The following is a 17,688-nucleotide window of genomic DNA, read 5'->3' on the forward strand; positions in this document are numbered from 1 at the left end:
AAAGTCCAATGAGCTCCTCAGCCAGCTCTTTTAAAACTCTTGGATGCAATTTCTCTGGACCTGCTGATTTTAAAATGTCTGACGTTGGAGGCTTCTCTTTAACATCCTCTAGAGACACTAGTGGAATGGAAAGAGTGTTAGGACCATATAATGAGACTGCATCATCTTTTTTTCCCTTCAAATACTGAACAAAAATACTTATTGAACACTTTTCCTTTTCTTTGATTTTTATGCATTATTATTGTCAGTTCTTCCATTTCTAGCTAATAATGAACCAATTCCATTGTCAGGATTCTTTTTGTTCCTAATATATTTTTAAAACTCCTTATTGTCCTTGTCTGTTGACCATACATTTCTCCTTGAATCCCTGGGCTTTCCTTATCAATTTTCTACAATTCCTAACTTCTGACTATCAACTCCTCCTTTCTTCTATTCATTATATATTATTATTTTATTATTTTTATAGCTGCCTTCACTTCCCTTTTAAACCAGCTTTTTTTTTTTTTTTTTTTTTTTTAAATCAGCACAGCCTTCTTCCTCCGTTACAGGATTGTGGCTTTTTGGGCATCTAGTAAGGCATTCTTAAAGGATGTGCATTATCATGCAATTTTTTCTGCTTAAATTCTACCAGCTGAGTCAGCTTAGCTCTATTAAAGCACCACATATATGTGTGTGTTTGTTTGTTTATTTATTTCTGGTCTGGACTATATATATATATATATACACGATGGTTTAATAGGGCTAAGCTGACTCAGCTGGTGTGTATATATATTTCTGGTCTGGACTTTATTCTGTTTGCACATTATAAATATGATCAACTCATGGTCACCTGCACACTAAGCTACCAATAATTTTTAGTTCTGTGGTCTTTTCCTCTTTTTTAGGACAAGGCCGAATATAGAATTCCCCCATGTTGGCTGTAACACTTTTTGAGTTAGGAAACTGTCATCTATAATGTTCAGAAATTCCAAGGATTACTTAAGAGGGATGAGAAGAAGGAGAAGGGATCCCAATTAATAGTAGGGGCTAATAATGAAGAACAATTTTTGAAATGAATCAAACTTAAAAAGCCTCCGATAAGAAAAGGATTAAAAAAATATGTTATACACCAGTGCCATCTACTGGATACCAATGAAAGCATCAGAGAAAATAAGAGCTGAAATCTAAGCAGCTACTTGGCATGTATCAGGAATTCGAGTGTGGCCCCTTCCAATTAGTTCTGAAACCAGGGTATATAAACTGAGGTCACCATGTGCTCAAGAGAGTTGACTGAATCCAACAAGAAGCTTTGGAATCCTAAAAATGTGGCCTATGCCCAGTCCAGTCCAGACCAGCCTTGTGGAAACAACCCTCCCCCATCCCAGGGCTCAAGGGATAAAAAGTGGTGAGGGGATTTCAATTCAGAGATTGTATTACTCCTATTTCTTTAACACAAAGAAATGTATATTATTTTGCTGAGCCCACACTGTCTAACGTTCTCTCTCAAGCAACTGTATTTTTAATTTTAATTCCTCTATAAACCAAGTCAGATTGAAAACAATAACTTTAAGCAATTGCTTTTAATATTCTAAACTTGTCCTTTTTTGGACCAATCCATTTGGACCATACTACCCACACTCTTCAAAGTGCCTTAAAGACAAGTGTATCATTGGAAGTGTGATAAATGTGTTAGGTACTACATCACTGATAAGTAAATGTAATAAGAAATCTTGGTAATTTCCACTGTTCCTCAATAGAACTGCTGAGCCTCAACTCTGCTCTGTGATAATTTTGTTGCAAGACTGTATTGTGTGCGTAGTACACACCTAGAATATTGGTTGTGTCTACATTTGAGTGGTGAACTGCTGATCGTATACTAATAAGGTTTTGGATGAATAAATAAACTGTTGGTTGGCTAAGAATAAGCAAGTGTGAAGTGTCCTGATTTAAGGAATACTGTTCAAGTTAAAAATTGACCTGGAAAGAACCCAGCATTAAAAGTGGTAAGCTAACACTCCCTGGATTCAATAAAAATAACTTATCCAACTGGCAAACCTAGCTTATGTGGCAAATTGCCCACTATGTCCATAGCTATCCTCTCGAAAGGGACGTCAATAATAGGTAAAGGTACTAGTGGGGCCCACAAGTGAGGTCGGGGGCTATGCAACTGGCATTCAGGGCAGGAGGCACAATAACACTGGACTTCTGCTCGTATCCCTGGCTAATAAAACCTTCTTAGGATTCTATCCAGTGTCTTGTCTACCCCTAGATGTCCCCCAAATAAATGACTGTGAGCTAGCTCTAGTACTGCCCTTATGTGGTTTCCGTGGGACTAGGAGTTGCTCTACTTCTTCCCCTCGTATTTGCTCTATTCTGTACAACAGATCGCGTTTGAGCACATAATATGGCCTTGGGCCTTTGACTTTTCCTTCTACAGGCACTCCATTTACTTCCACTACCTCCTCCCTCACGTTCGCATATAATGGATCTTCGGCCTGGTCCTGCCCAAAGGTCTCACGTGCAGTGCTGAACTGACCTAATTCCAGGGGGCCTATTTCAACTCTTCCCCCTGGGGTGCTCCCACTTGGGCCAGGAACCTCCTCTGAGTCCTCCGTGGCCCGAACCTTCTCCTGGTCTCCTGGGCGGGTTCGCCTACCCACAAGGGAAGTCTTTTGATTTTGCCAGAATCCTGGCCCTAGACTTTTTATCCGCCCTTCCCTAACCTTACGCTATGCATCTCCCCCTCGCGGGTTTTCCAGGGATGCCAGATTTGCTGCCAGAATCCTGTCCCTAAATCCGCCCTTCGTTCTCGGAGCAGGGGAAGAATTCTGGAGCAAATTCAGCAAACATTGGGGCGAGGCTATCTTTAGTTGCCTCTGTCTCAACCTGGGGGTTGCTACCCTCTCCTGTCTCTATCGGGGTCAGTAAGTTCTCAAACCCAGGGAAGTCTCTCCCAATCAAAACAGGGTAAGGGAGCTTGGGGACTACTCCTGCAGAAACTCTGGTGGTATTCCCTGGATCAATCCGTACTGGAGCGGAATTGGTATTGTAGGGTAAAAATTCACGGTGCCATGTACGCATGTTACCCCTGTGCTTTTGGCCCGAGTTAGTTGGTCTGTTCCCACCAACTTTCCCGAGACCAACGTGACAGCACTCCCCGAATCTATTAATGCTATGGTTTTTATACCATTCATTTTTACAGGTCTGGTAAATCCATGTGAGGTCAATGTAACCCCTACCAGGCTGATTAGGCCACATTGCTCCCCATAATTCCCCAGATTACACTGCATAGGTACCTCCTTGTTGGGACATTGGGCTGCTATATGCCCCAATTCCCCACATTCATAACACCGTCCCCTTATTCCGGTTGTCACCCTCTGCCTGGGGCTAGTTGGCCGGCCCCCCCACCACTCTTCCCAACCCCCAGTCCCTTTCTGGCCTCGAGCCATTCCTCGCTGTCGTTCCTCCCGGTTATAGTTTTCTAGAGTTCTCGACAGTCCGGGGCCTTGGGTTTGGGGTTGTCTTCTGGGTTGCCGTGTCTCCCCGCCTGGGGTCTGGAACAGTTCGCGGGCTGCCAGTTGTCTTTCCACGAGGGAGACCAACTCATCATAGGTAGAGGGGTCATTCTGACCAACCCAAGTCCTGAGTCCTGGTGGTAGCCCCCGCATATACCGGTCCAATATTAGTACCTCCATCATCTCCTCAGAGCTATGGGGCCTCAGGGCGCAGCCATTTCCGGGTCAGGTGGATCAGGTCAAACAATTGTGTTCGGGGTGTCTTGTCCTCCGTATATCGCCATTCATGGAACCTCTGGGCTCGCAGTGCCGTTGTTACTCCGAACCTGGCCAGGATCTCTGCCTTTAGCTGGAAAATTTGCTGCAGCTTCTGCAGCCATATCGTAATAGACCTTCTGGGCTTCCCCACACAGGAATGGGGCAAGGATACCAGACCATTGTTCTCGGGCCAGGCTCCCGCAGGGCTGCTCTTTCAAAAGCCAGGAGGTATGCTTCCACATCATCCTCCCGTGTCATTTTCTGTAAGCAATGGCTAGCCCGTATGGTCCGGGTCCCTTCCCAGTGGTGATTCTGCTCCATAAGGGTCTTCATCTGCTCATTAGGTCTCTCAGCAGGGCTCGGTCCTGAGCAGCCTGACTCAGCAACAGCTGATTGGTCTCTTGCTGCAATCTAGTCGCCTCCTGTTGGGCGGTTGCTGGACCCTGGTAGCCTCCTGCTGGGCCGCGGTGGCATGTATAAGGGCCTTGACCACGTCGTCCATCTTAAGGGTGGGAGGGTTTTGTCTCACCCTGGACTAAGTCCCCAGCGCGCAAATCCCACCCCTGACACCACCGTGTGGCAAATTGCCGGTACTGTTCTGCTGGGTCTCGCGCTTTCTCTTCTCTGGGGTAGGTTCAGGGCGCTATTGCTTGCCTCTGAACCGGTTCTTAATTACTCCACTAGTGTCCTTGGAGAGGGGAGTGGAGAGGGAGGGACCTGGGCCCGCCCTCTACTCCAGGTCCCAACCCAGGGGCCCTGAGGGTTGTGGTGAACCACTTGAACTAGCGGTTCCTTCCCCTGGGTTACTTCCCTCTCCTACCCTTCAGCTTGTGAAGGGCTTCTTGCCTCCCTTCTACACAAGCCTGGTGCCCCTTACCTAGGTTTCTTCTGGACTTCACAATCCACCGCAGCACTCCTCCAAACTTTCTATTTCTCTCTTATCAAACTCTTCTCTTCTCCAACTTCTGCAACCTGCACTCTGCTCCAATCAAACCTTCCTCCTTCAACTCCCACACTGTCTGACTGAAGCAGGGGTTTTTATCACATGACTGAAGTCAGGTGCTCTAATTGGAGTCAGGTGCTCTAAATGGCTACAGGTGTTCTAGTTAATCTAAAGCAAACCTTCCTCCCTTGGCAGGGAATAAGGCCCCCTGCTAACACTCTCATGCTGCCCTCTGGCCATGCTGTATCACACTTGTTAGATTTCAGCTTTAAAATCTAAATGGCACCCTGGCAAATTCATTAAAAAAATTACCCCTTTTCATGCTTACAATCTAGACATGTCAGAGAAAATAGAGACAGATTACATTATCTCTAGTCCAGCTCCTTGTCTGTGCAGGATTGCTTTCTATTGTGCACTCTAAAAATTATATTAAATGCGCCAAACAAACAACTTTCCACCACTTAAGTTGTGTTTACACTAGAATACTTTTGCTAAAACGTCTTCACTGTTTCAGCACCACTGTGTAGCCCATAGAGCTATCCTAGCCTTTATACTAAGTTGTAATGCAAGAAACCTACAGGCCTGTATACAGTAAGATATTAGCTTAAGCAAGTTAATTTAAGTATAGTCAAATATGTGACTCTTGGCATAGATAAATGGCCTGATAGTTACCCTTAGATTTTGGGGAATTAGGAATAGCTTGCTCAATAGCAGAAGTTGAAACTAATGGTACCTGGTAACCATGGGGACATAGAAGTGATACTGAGCTGGGATATTTTAGGATACAATCATTGGCAGATGTCTAAACACAAATTTGCTTGAGCAGGGCCATGCTTTGGAACAGAGTTGGCTGGCCCTGGGTCCCCATTGACCTTCAAAGAACAGATACCTCTCTACCTGCCCTCTCTCCCTTCTTGTGCATTCGTGCACAATCAAACCTTACTTTACACAGGGCTGTTATAAGAAATCCCTGTTTGTATTACATTAACAAGGAATTAGCAGATGGGGCAGAGTTAAGGTTTCCAACTTTAACCCTGCATTTCCTCTCTTCTGGAGGTCTGATTTCCCAGTTTCAGCAATGCATTTATGCTAGTTTTGTGTGTACAATTTCCTTGTGGTTTAATTTTGAAAGAAAACAATAAAATATTGGCAATGGGATACGTAGTATGATCTTGAACTATTTGGCTTTGATGTCTACTGAACCTGGCTGCACTTGAACAAGGCCTCTCAAATCCAGCAGGGAGCTGCTGAACCTCAGCAACCAGTACCTGCCCAGACACACACTACTCACAGCAGTAGCAGCTCATTCACAAAACTCCAGCAGCTATGTTATAAATCCAATGGCAATTTGAGCACTTGAACTCAGAGGGAAGGAGAATCAAGTTAGCCTTCCCCCGGGCCTTTTCCCAACACAATTATCACTCATCTCTGTAAAGTGTACACTGTGATTCTGGCTAGGACAGCAGGAACTGGAAAACCATGGGAAAGACTTTTTGTGTGCTATTTCTAGCCAGGTTAAAGCTGTAGTAAATACTGAAAATCCTGCCAGAGCTTGATATTTCAAGGTTTTGTTACTGAAATGTTGGGTCCGCCTAGCTGAGAGCCAATGACAGCCAGACAGGGGTAAAGAAAGGTTGCTTTATTCAGCAGAAGAAAGGAGAGTTCTGTACTTTGGTACAAAAAAACTTTACTTTATACAAAAATCAAGAAGATTTCAGACCAAAAAGGTTTTAGAAAAGCTTAATGATCCGCATTAAACTTTGCGCTGTTGATCTGAACCTACAAACTTTGTGTGGTACGCCCATTGCTACAGAAGGCTCTAAAAGGAAATTAAACATCCAAAATAAATAAGCCCTGAACAACACTGAAAACAAAACCAAAAAGTAGGTAACAAGAAAATTAGTGCAAAGACAAAAGGCCCTTCAACTAATTATCTCTGTGTAGGATGGTACATCTCCTAATAACTGAGGGTGGTTATCCCACCTCTCAGGAAGAAAGAGGGGAAAATTGGGTAATATTCCTCTCATCTTTACCACATGAAGGGCACTCTGTAGGCACAGGGCTCGAGAAAGGAACAGAGAATAGTTGGACCTGGGTGGATCCCCTCCCCCAGTATAGCCCTGAAAAGATACAAATTGGGGCTGTATTATCTTTTTCCCAGGGGCAGCTGCAGGCAAGTCCCTGATAACATAGCTACAGTGATGGTGTGCTGCCAGGGATGGAGCATAGGATTCCACTCAGGGCTCAAGCAACTGTGGAAGTACAGGTTATCCACATGGATGACTCTGATCCAATCCCCAGGAATCCTTCAGATTTGTGGGTGGCTCCTGCAACCTGTACCACAGGGGATAAGCTCACTCCCCAAGTGAAGCAACCAGAGGTAAGGATCTCTGCAAGAGGATCCTTAAGGAAATTTCCTTCATCTGAGTCCCTTTTTGTATTGTTTTTCTGCCAGAAGGGGCAATCGGGCTCTGAGAACTAGAACTAAGCCTAGTAGTAACTCTTTCATGTTTCTCTGTAAGTTGCTTAAAATACTTTGACATTCATGATATAATAACTAACATCCAAATTTTAAAATACATACTGTATATTAAACTTTAAACAAATTGTGAGCAAACAGTACAGCAATTATGCCCTTTGCAGGTTTCTGAATATCACATTATCTTTTTGGCAACAGCCACAGCCATATGATGCATACTGCTCCATGGAGGGGAAAACAGTTTAATGATAATGAAGGTTGCAGCCCTTTATTTAAAAAACTGAATCATTGTGCTGAACTTTTACATTTGTAGACATTTCTATCTTATTTTTTGCTTGTAAAATATTGGCTCCCATAATAATCCTTATTCTTACCCCCTTCAAGAGATTTTTACCCCGTCTCCCACAAAACACATAAAGAAAATTTCTAGGGACTCTAAATAATACATACGTGTCTAACTTTTGAAACTCCAAGTCCAGCGAGGCAAAGGCCCTTGTGATCATGTCCATTGCTTGGTTACGTACAGAAATGAAATCTCTGAGTTGAGCTGCCTATGTAGAAAGTCATAAGTTAACACAGCTTGAGAATCACAGAAGAAGAGAAGGCATTTAATGATTATTAGCATCTCCCCTTAAACCTACAATGATCTAAGTCATCTATGAGTTTTCCCATCAAGACTTACTGTTCTATCTACCAGTTTTTCCCTCGGTAGTGATAAGAGATGATAGATTTCACTACAACACAGACCCATGTTGATCATTATTTCATAGTGGGATGCCAGCTGTGATTTTTGGTTTACTCTAGTGATTTATTTGCACATTTTTCCAGTTTGTCTCTGCTCAGCAGTGATTTTTACCTTTTCTGTTCTAAACAATAAATTAATTTTGCTATGAATTTTCCTCATTTAATCCTGTTGACAGCATTAGTTATTCAGTCTCTCTAGGAGAGTGGCCTACACATATTGACTTTTACCACTGGTCTCAGAGACAGGGTTGAAATTCTTCTGAAGGCTGATCTCAAATCATCTGCAGGGGGGATTGAATCCTACACTGAAATTATTGATAGTAATAAAATAATGCATCCATTTCACAAATACTCTGTAGTATAATGTTTAGTAATGGATATTTCTTTACTGGGCAATGTATTTACTTGGCAATTAAATCAATAATTAAATATTTTACTACATAAATTAAGAACCCAGTAATTTATTTGCTAAGTAATGGTGTTATTGGGTAATCTGGGAAAACGTTATATGCAAGTGATTCAAGGAACATGTGACCCATTTAAATTGTTCCCTACAGCAAATAGTTTATATAGTAATTGTACTGTAGCAATAATTTTCAAATTATATCCCCCAAAGCAGGTTGTGCCTGGGGCTGGCATGCTCAATTTTTTCATGTGATATCATAAGAAATACATAAAATTGACCTGAATGGCTTGTACCAAATTAAAAGAGTCTATTAGCCCTAATTTGAAAATAACTGCTAAAATTACTATGCAAGGTACAGTGATAATAGAAGGAGCAATTTAGGCCCCAATTCAGCCATCTAGCTCTATTCAGCAAAGTATTTAAGCACGTATTTAAAAGCTTTATTGAACTGGGACCTTAAAGAGCCTCCCTCCCTCCTGTCCCCGGCCAAAAAAATACCTTCAGATCAAAACCTTAGCAACAAAAGAGATGACTCAGAGTGGAGGCTATTCACATGATACTCCTGTCAGGTGGGAAAGATGAAATACATTATGTCCCCCCTCAGAGCTCTCTCTCCAGTTTATTTATTTAACTAATTTATCATAGAGTATCAGGGTTGGAAGGGACCTCAGGAGATCATCTAGTCCAATCCCCTGCTCAAAGCAGGACCAATCCCCAGACAGATTTTTGCCCCAGATCCTTAAATGGTCCCCTTAAGGAATGAGCTCACAACCCTGGGTTTAGCAGGCCAATGCTCAAACCACTGAGCTCTCTCTCTCTTTTATTCCTCCTAGAGATACTCAAACACTTTAGCAGCTTCCCCCAAAAGGGAATATGTTCAGTGTTTAACCCCCATTTCTGCTAAGTCAAAGGAGAAAGGAAGAGAAACCTCTTTCAGAATAAACAAAATTATTAAAATAGGTTCTGGTTCTGCAGATCCCTTTTTCTTACTTTCATGCTTAGTATAAACAAAGCCAGGCAGGAACGCTTGAACTTGCTGCACAGAAGAGGGAGTACAGAGGCTCCGTGGGTTATGCAAACCCAACTTACACAAATCTGCATTTGTGGAAAAAGATCTGTAAATTCCATAAGCTAGAAAGTTTTTGTGTGTGTGTGTGTGTGTAATGGTCGGGTATATGTTTGTGACTTATGCAAAATTCGAGTTACACAAGGCATTCTGGAATGGAATGCTTGCATAAGTTGGGGAGCGTCTGTACTTCCTCTGTCACTCCATCCCCCACTCCTTACTGAATGTGGATGCTTCTTAGGGTTGCCATCCATCCAGGATTGCCCGGGAGTCTCCAGGTATTAAAGATTAATCTTTAATTAAAGATCATGTCATGAGATGAAACCTCCAGGAATACAGTCAAACAAATTGGCAACCCTAATGCTTCTCTGCTGGAGCTCTGCATCATGAATAGAATGCTGCTGAGTTCATGGTACAAGACCAAAAAGCAGAAGAGGGGAAGTGTTGCTTTCTGAGGCACGGCAAACTGCCTTACAGACAGCTAGGTGGAAGCACTACAGTTGAGAGCTATATTGCTCCCTCTGAGTCACCTCTGCAGCAGCTATTGATCTGCCACAGGGGGACCCCAGCCAGTAACTGCAGAAATTATGTTGCCTGGCGGTGGTAGGAGAAGCAGCAATGCAGCAGTCACCCCCATAAGATAATTCCTGTTCTGAATATAGACATTCCTCTCCACAAATCCTTAAGGGCTCGTTCAAGAAAAATCTCTGCCAGGGTCACCTCATGGAGTTTGCCTCCCTTTTGGGCATTCCAGTCAGGGTGTGTGTGTGAGAGAGATCTGGCTCTTAAAATGTTTATTTCTTTGACTTTTTTCCCTCCAGGTGGAAGGATCTATATAAAATCCACACTAAAAAAACAACCAACTAAACCCCCAAGCAAACAGGAATATTTTTTCTTTCATGAAGCCATTTTGTAATTAGCCAGAGGCACAATAAGGTGCAACATTATGCCCAAGAGATTCAGGACGCTTGCATTAGCTTTGTTCCTCACAAGGCACCTGCAGGGTAATGTTGTATATCATGAAGCATATCCTGTCACGTCTTACTGCTTAGGTTTCAGGTGAATGCACATTTCCTAAGTGTTCTGGACAAAACCACAGCTCCAATGTTACACAAAGAAACAAACCTTCTTAGATCTAGTGAAACTGAGGTGAGATACTTACTGGGATTGCAGGTGGGGACTCCATTCTGGCAGGAAAAGGTGATGCCATTAATTCATATTTCACTTTGGGTATTTTGGTGGGAGTAAACCTACACACACACACATAGACAAAATCATGGTATTAATAAAGATCCTGAAACTAAACACTTTTCTAAACAAATAAAAATGGCTGCAAAGGAAGTGAATTCTCTTTTTCTCTTGGTTGTTCTGGAAGTTATTTGAGGTCAGGTATTAGAATATTGATTTAGTTCAAGGGGACAAAGTTGTTAAGCACAGAGCTATATGCTACAGTTGGGTGAAATAAATAATAAATTTGCAAAACAGAACCAATATTTGCGAACTCAATCTTTCAGCATTAGTGTAATCTTTGACTCTTCTATTTTTCCTTTCCCTGTATCCAGTATCTTTCTACTTGATATCCTCAATCTACTATTTCAGGTCTTCCCTCCTTAAGTCTTCAGGAGGTGAATGAATATCACCGGCATCCTTGCTGAGAAGACAGATGAGTGTCTTTGCCCACATGGATGTTAGGGTGGCAAGAGATGTTCTCTGAGAGTATGTCTACATTTCCAGCTTTCTGTGTGTCAAATCGCTAGTCATTGCCTCCTATAATCCTGTCATTCACACTCAAATCCCTGAGATGTGTGTTCAAAGGTGTGTAGAAATGGAGTTGGCAAACCTGTCTGGGGGCCTGGGTAAGGCTGCACACTGACCCATGACCCACCTTGCTACCTGGTCACTGTGTGGTGTGGTCATAGCGATGATGTGGTCACCTGTCCTTGAGTCTACTTATTCTTCCATTGTCATGCACACAATTCCCTGTTCTACTGTGGAGAAGGATGTTATGTTCCGGGAACAGGTTTGTTTATCCTGGGTGGAGGCACTACACAAGAAACTCTCATAGTGTCACAATAAAATGCCTCCCCTTCCCCCTCATGGGGTCCTCTGGGTAAGCACCAGCATTGTATATTGCTAACACCTCTATGTGCATTGGGAAATACCTTGGGAAGGGTTAAAAGTGTGAGTGTGGAATGGAAGATTCCTTTGCAGGTTACAACAGGCTGAAGGGGGAGGAAGGGAGAAAGGAACGGGTTAACTTGGTGATCCAAAGATAAGGAACGAAGATAAGGAATGAAACTGCAGCCTAAGGCCAGTGCACACAAACAAGCTCTCTGCTGCTAAACAGCCAGAAGCCAGTATCACAAACCCAGCCAGCTGTGATAAAGGAGAACTGAGCCAGAGAGAACTGAAGGGGTTGCAAAACTAATAAGACTGAGAAGGCCAGCGAGTGGGAACACAACAGTATCATGACCCTGAAACCGGTGTGTTTTGGGGAAGCCAAGGGAGGCGGGGGTCCCAGGACGAAATGACCCTAGAAGAACCCAGGGCTTAAAACCCTCCTGAGAGCTGAAGCAAGACAGAGATTTACAGCGGACCCTAGATGACCTGTGCACAGGGCAGAACTCTCATCTACCCTTTCCCCCACTTCTTACGTTACACCCAGACTTGGCCAGCCTTGGATAAGTATGAAAGTGGGTTAGGGCTTGGGCATTCATGTTCTCTTCCTCCCTTTGAGTGATGTGGGGCGTGCCCAGCCCTTACCACTATTATTTGGTTAATAAATCTTTAAACGTAGTCACTTTGTGTGCCCCTTCATCTCCTTCTCTAAAGATCCTGTGGCCTCAGCCTGATCACCTGAAGCCCCAGGCAGATTGGTAACATAAATATGGCACCTTCCCTCTCTCCAGACCCCCTCACTCCAGCTGCCACCACCACTATGTGATATCCAAAATGGATGCCAAGCTGAGAAAAGTTTATTTTTAAATACTCTGTTATTGTGCATCCTGGGCAGAGGGAGGTTCATAGGAGACTCCCAGAGGGCACCCACCCTGTCCTCAGACTTCCGTGGTCCCCAGGCTGACACCACGTGGTATCCAAGATGGACACATGTGGTCCTACCACACTGTGCTAGTTGTCCTGCATCAGATATACCGGTCTATACATGGAAAATAAGGACCAATTGTGGTATTCGTTAGCTGTGTCCAGTTTGCTGTGAATGAACCCTCCTCCAAGTTCAGCTGCTTTCTTTGTCTCAGAAAGTGCTCCTGAAATGCCATCCAGTGTCTTGCTGAACATCTGCTCTGCTATATAAACCATTCATTTGCAAACAGGAGCAGCTGATCAGTTGGTTCCAGGTTTTTCCTGGGATGGAATGGATAGAAGTGAACAGCATTCACAACTTGCAAGTGCTGCACACATAAAAAATAGCATTTAAAATGTGGCAGGCTGAAAGCACTTCTGCACAGGGGTCTGAGAAGAACAGATAAGTTCTCCCACAAACCAATACTAGGGCTTCTCCAGATGGTGAGGACACTCAGGTATACGAAACGCCATGTAGCTACACTGTCAGTAAGGACATGGCTACATGGGGTATGGCATCTGTGCAGCTCTGCAGCGTGGACTCTGGTAGTGGACTTAGCTAATATGGAGATGCATGCATGCGAGCCAGACCTTGGGTACAGTCCCAGTGTAGACATAGTCTCTGATAAACCAGAGAAGAAGAGGAGTAAAGGCAGACAGTCTTTGTATTAAGGGTCCAGAATAATAGGACCCACATCTGAGTATCAGCCTATTCCTTTATCCCTATGAAATGCTGTTCTCTGAGTAGCAAGCGAACTGATTTATGTAGCCGGGCCATTGTATTTGTCACTGAAATGTGGGCAATTATTAGTGATTAGCCAGATTCAAAAAATCAACTAATTACATATTTATGATGGTTTATACACAGAAAATACTCTATACTGCATGGAGAGGCCAGCTCAGTCAAAGGCAGAGCCTATATGAAAAAAATCACAAATATTCAATCTTCCCTGCCTTTTCCCATAGAAGGAAAGAAAGCAAAGAAACAAAAATATAAAGAATACCTGCTGCTTACTCCCTGGATTCCAAATTCTGAGAGAATCGCCTTCATTACTGAAATTAAGACATCAGTTTGCCATTAGTCTATTAACACATTTTAAGAACAAAGAGTGATAGATCAGAACCATTATGGGATCTTTCTACTATTTTTATAATGTATTTTTGGCTGAGACCATATAATTACAACAACATGTATAGCTTTTTTAACTGCTATGAATGTTCATCTGCAAGACAAGTTTTGAAGTGATAAAATGTTAGCATAGCAAAAATTACACACTCAAGATCATTTGAAGCTTCAGTTGATATACAATGTGGCTGCCAGCTTGCCACGCTGGGAACAGGTATGCTGCCTGGAACACATTATACAAGCCCTCCAAAGACTATCCCTATTCACTTTCAGGTGCAGCTTAAGTTATTGATATTGAACTCTTCAGGACATGGACTGCGTCCACATCTTGGATTATATAAGGCCTCACATAATAGGACCCTGATCCTGTTTGGGGCTTTTGGGTACTACTGTAATATAAATATTGAATAAGAGTAAACCTCTATAATTCTTGTATTCTAGCTACATCAGGAATTGCTTCTCTGTACCAGCATGATGGACTGAGATCAGCTGAGATGGGCTCTTGCTTCTCTCTCTCTCTCTCCCCAACTCTTCATTTTCTTTTCTCGCATTTCATTATACAACACTTGGAAACATCTGTACCTCTGCATACATGCAAGATGGGCCTTGGTGAACATGCACATGTCCCAGACCCTCAGGGCACTTGTGATAGTCCTTGAGCCTTTTAAAACTGTGAGCTGCAGTGGCAGGGCACATGACTAGTACCAAATATGTGACCTACCGTAAGGCAGATATAATGCTTCCTGCTTTTTAGGGTATGTCTACAGCGCAATTAGATACCTGCGGCTGGCCCATGCCAGCTGACTGGGGCTCCCAGAGCTTGGGCTGTGGGGCTGCTTCTTTGCAGTGTAGACTTCCAGGATCGGATTGGAACCTGGTCTCTAGGATCCATAAGCTGTGAGGTTCCCGGAGCCTGGGCTGCAGCCCGAGCCAGGAAGTCTACACAGCGATGAAACAGCCCTTCAGCCTGAATAAGAGGGCATGGGCCAGCTGCAGGTTTTTATTTGCAGCGTGGACATACTCTTAGACAAGGACAGCAGACAGATTTGAAAATAAAGCCAATCCTGAAGATGGGTCTTGGCCTAAATAATTGTTGGGAGCTTAACTGTACCCTCCCCAGCCAGTGAATATGCTCAGTGGCTTGCAACCTTATTTGTTGCAGCTTTCTTCCACTTCCTGACACTGCCAGGCTTTACTACTAACTTGAGCCCCAGAATGCAGCATGAGATTTCAATTGTTCTCTGACTTGAGAAGCACACATTGTACATTCTGGGGTGAAAGCCCAAGGCAATTCCATAGTGTAATGAAGTATGAAGAGAAATGCATCACTTAGACCTCACCGTCTTGCCACCCAGCTACTGCCTCCAGTGGGAAGATAGAGGTCCACACCTCAAATTAGAAGTTTGCACAGCAACCTCCTCCCCAGAAATGACTTGCCACTGGAAGAGATCAGCCAGACAGGCCACAGAGGACCTTCCTCACCAAGAGGGCCTGCTACCAATGTGGGAGAGAAGAGTCCTTTTTCACACCAGTGAAGATCCTGCTGCTAGCTGAGGGGAGATGGGGCTTGTTGGAGGAGGAATTGTGTTGCAGGGAAACTGACCCAATTGGGGACTGTCCAAGGGATACTGGAAAAGCTCAGAGCTTTGAATGACAACAAAAATTTGTAATGTTGAACTAAACCCTGTCCCTGCTGAGAATTACCTATTGCTAATTATAAAGAGGGATAGTGAGGATGTATGCAGCTGAAAAGGTCACCAGTCACACAGGGTACAAGTGATGGTGGAGTACATTACTAGGCTGACATCCACAAGGTGGGTTAGTGTGATGACATCTTGTGGTAATTGTGAAAACAACATTGCTCACTCCATAATATGCTGTCTAGTCTGAAAATATGGTAGACGCATATTACTGGGATGCTGGTAATTAAGACTCCTAATTCACAAAATGAGAATTGTAGGCATTAACGATTCACAGCACCTTTTATGGGTAAAAAAAATGTATTCTCTCAGATATTTTTAAACAGCTTTTAGTAAAGTCATGAATTAAAATCAGTTCAGCGTTATTACAGGTTTCAGAATGGTAGCCGTGTTAGTATCAGCAAAAAGAACAAGGAGTACTTGTGGCACCTTAGAGACTAACAAATATATTTGAGCATAAGCTTTCATGGGCTAAAACCCACTTCGGATGCATGCAGTGGAAAATACAGTAGGAAGACATATATACATAAAGGACATGAAAAAATGGGTGTTGCCATACTAACTTTGATGGGAGTAATCAGTTAAGGTGGGCTATTATCAGCGGGAGAAAAAAATACTTTTGTAGTCCTTGTAACCATTATAATCAAACGCTTATATTAACTGTTAGACAAAGTCTGTTACGCTTGGAAACATTTTATGCAATAGGCCAAGGTTGGTTGAAAGGCCATTGTAGAGTCTTTTCTAGAACTTCCCCTGATTGACTTGGGGCTTTTGTGCAAGAAGAAAAATCCTACCTGTAAATGACAACAAGATCATGTGGTAGGATTACCTTAGGGTTAGTGCCAGTGCTCCTTTTGTTATGAGCTACTGTGCTCGTTTTATTCAGACATTTAATAAGAAAACACATTTTAGATGAACTATTACTTACTGTGACAGAGTGATGAGAACCAGCAGGTGAACCAGCACTCTAGTCAATTTAAGTCCAAGTAGTTTCCCCAAAGAAGACCTGACTGATGGAAGCCATAGAGGATAGGTCCATCAGTGGCTATTAGCCAGGATGGACAGGGATGGTGTCCCTAGTCTCTGTTTGTCAGAACCTGGGAATGGGTGACAGGGGATGGATCACTTGGTGATTACCTGTTCTGTTCATTCCCTCTAGTGCACCTGGTATTGGCCACTGTCAGAAGACAGGATACTGGGCTACTTTGGTCTGATCCAGTATGGCCATTCTTATGTTCTTGTGAAGCTGGGGCTAATTACTAGATCAGTTTGAGCTGGGGGCGCTAACAAGCTACTTAATCCATTAACTGAAAGAGTAGAATGGCACACAGGAAGGAAGTGCAAGGGGAAGGGGCAATGAGAATGGCATAAGGGATAGGAATAGGGCTGGGTAAAAGGGAGATCTCTGTGTGGTGAGATCTCTACCCTCTCTTCTTGCTGGCAAAAGGGGGATGAGGTTTGTATGTCACTGTAAATGGAAAAGAGGTGGTGGTTGAGATAACCCAAATAAGCTATATGTGAGTGTTTACAAACCAGAGTTGTTACAGTCATTTGAACAAGAACACAGAAGTGAGCAGAGGGCCGCACCCTGTTACACTTACAATATTTTGGTTGGATCTATGACTACAACTAGCTGATATTACCATTATTCTTATTTTAAAAAGGCTAAAAGTAAGAGTTTAACTTTATACCATGTGTGAAGTGACATTAGTAATAACCCAATAGGTGGAAAACCAATCCTATGGTATTAAGGGACTAAGCACATTTCAGTCTTTAGTACTATTTTACAGTGTAAAATAAGGTAATACCTGAGCATGTGATCCTACCAGGTGATAAGAGCTCTTAACTCCTACTAAAGTTAACTGAAAGTTATTTTCTTCAGAAAACATGCATACCGCTATTTGATCTTCAAGTCAATGAATGTCAGAGGAGTGCTGTGGCACTCAGCACCTCAGAGGACTGGGCCCTATAAGACCAGATAGAGTGTATGTTTTCCAGAGATCATGACTGTCAGTTTAGGTGATATATTAAACAGCATTTTAAGGAGTGAATAGCAGCTTTGGAAGCCTATGTTAGCAAACATAATAGTACTGTTTTTCTGTAGACATATTATCACAGAATTTGGCATAAGATGGGAGTGGGAAAGGACGGAGACATGAAGAATTGGTTTCAAGTTAACAATAAGTTTAGAATTTGCCAAATTCATAGTAAACTTACTAGGCTGTCTGTCTGATGGGTTTATCAATTTCATCCCCATTATATCATTGAGTTCTTCTTCCTCATTCATGCCACCAAAGATGTAGAGCTGGGAACAATGAAAAAGCAAGTGATATCAATAGCAAACCAAAATAATGACAGGGTTGCATAATCACATTAATCTATCAGTTAATG

At 43.0% G+C, this 17,688-nt stretch overlaps 1 protein-coding gene across 4 annotated transcripts in view; it reads right to left on the bottom strand.

The window, feature by feature from the left end:
* LOC116820120 (kelch domain-containing protein 3-like) overlaps positions 1-17,688 on the bottom strand; it is a 67,748-nt gene that overhangs the window by 13,509 nt on the left and 36,551 nt on the right. For all 4 annotated transcript variants that reach the window (XM_075067519.1, XM_075067520.1, XM_032772354.2 and 1 more), the window contains 4 exons: positions 17,515-17,602; positions 13,476-13,524; positions 10,553-10,640; positions 7,625-7,725 (listed from right to left, as the gene is read on the bottom strand). In XM_075067519.1, the coding sequence (XP_074923620.1) occupies positions 7,625-7,725; positions 10,553-10,640; positions 13,476-13,524; positions 17,515-17,602 (326 nt within the window). The remainder of the gene's footprint in view (positions 1-7,624; positions 7,726-10,552; positions 10,641-13,475; positions 13,525-17,514; positions 17,603-17,688) is intronic.

The sequence above is a fragment of the Chelonoidis abingdonii genome, chromosome 6 (assembly GCF_003597395.2).
Source record: "Chelonoidis abingdonii isolate Lonesome George chromosome 6, CheloAbing_2.0, whole genome shotgun sequence".
NCBI classification, from domain to species: Eukaryota; Metazoa; Chordata; order Testudines; family Testudinidae; genus Chelonoidis; species Chelonoidis abingdonii.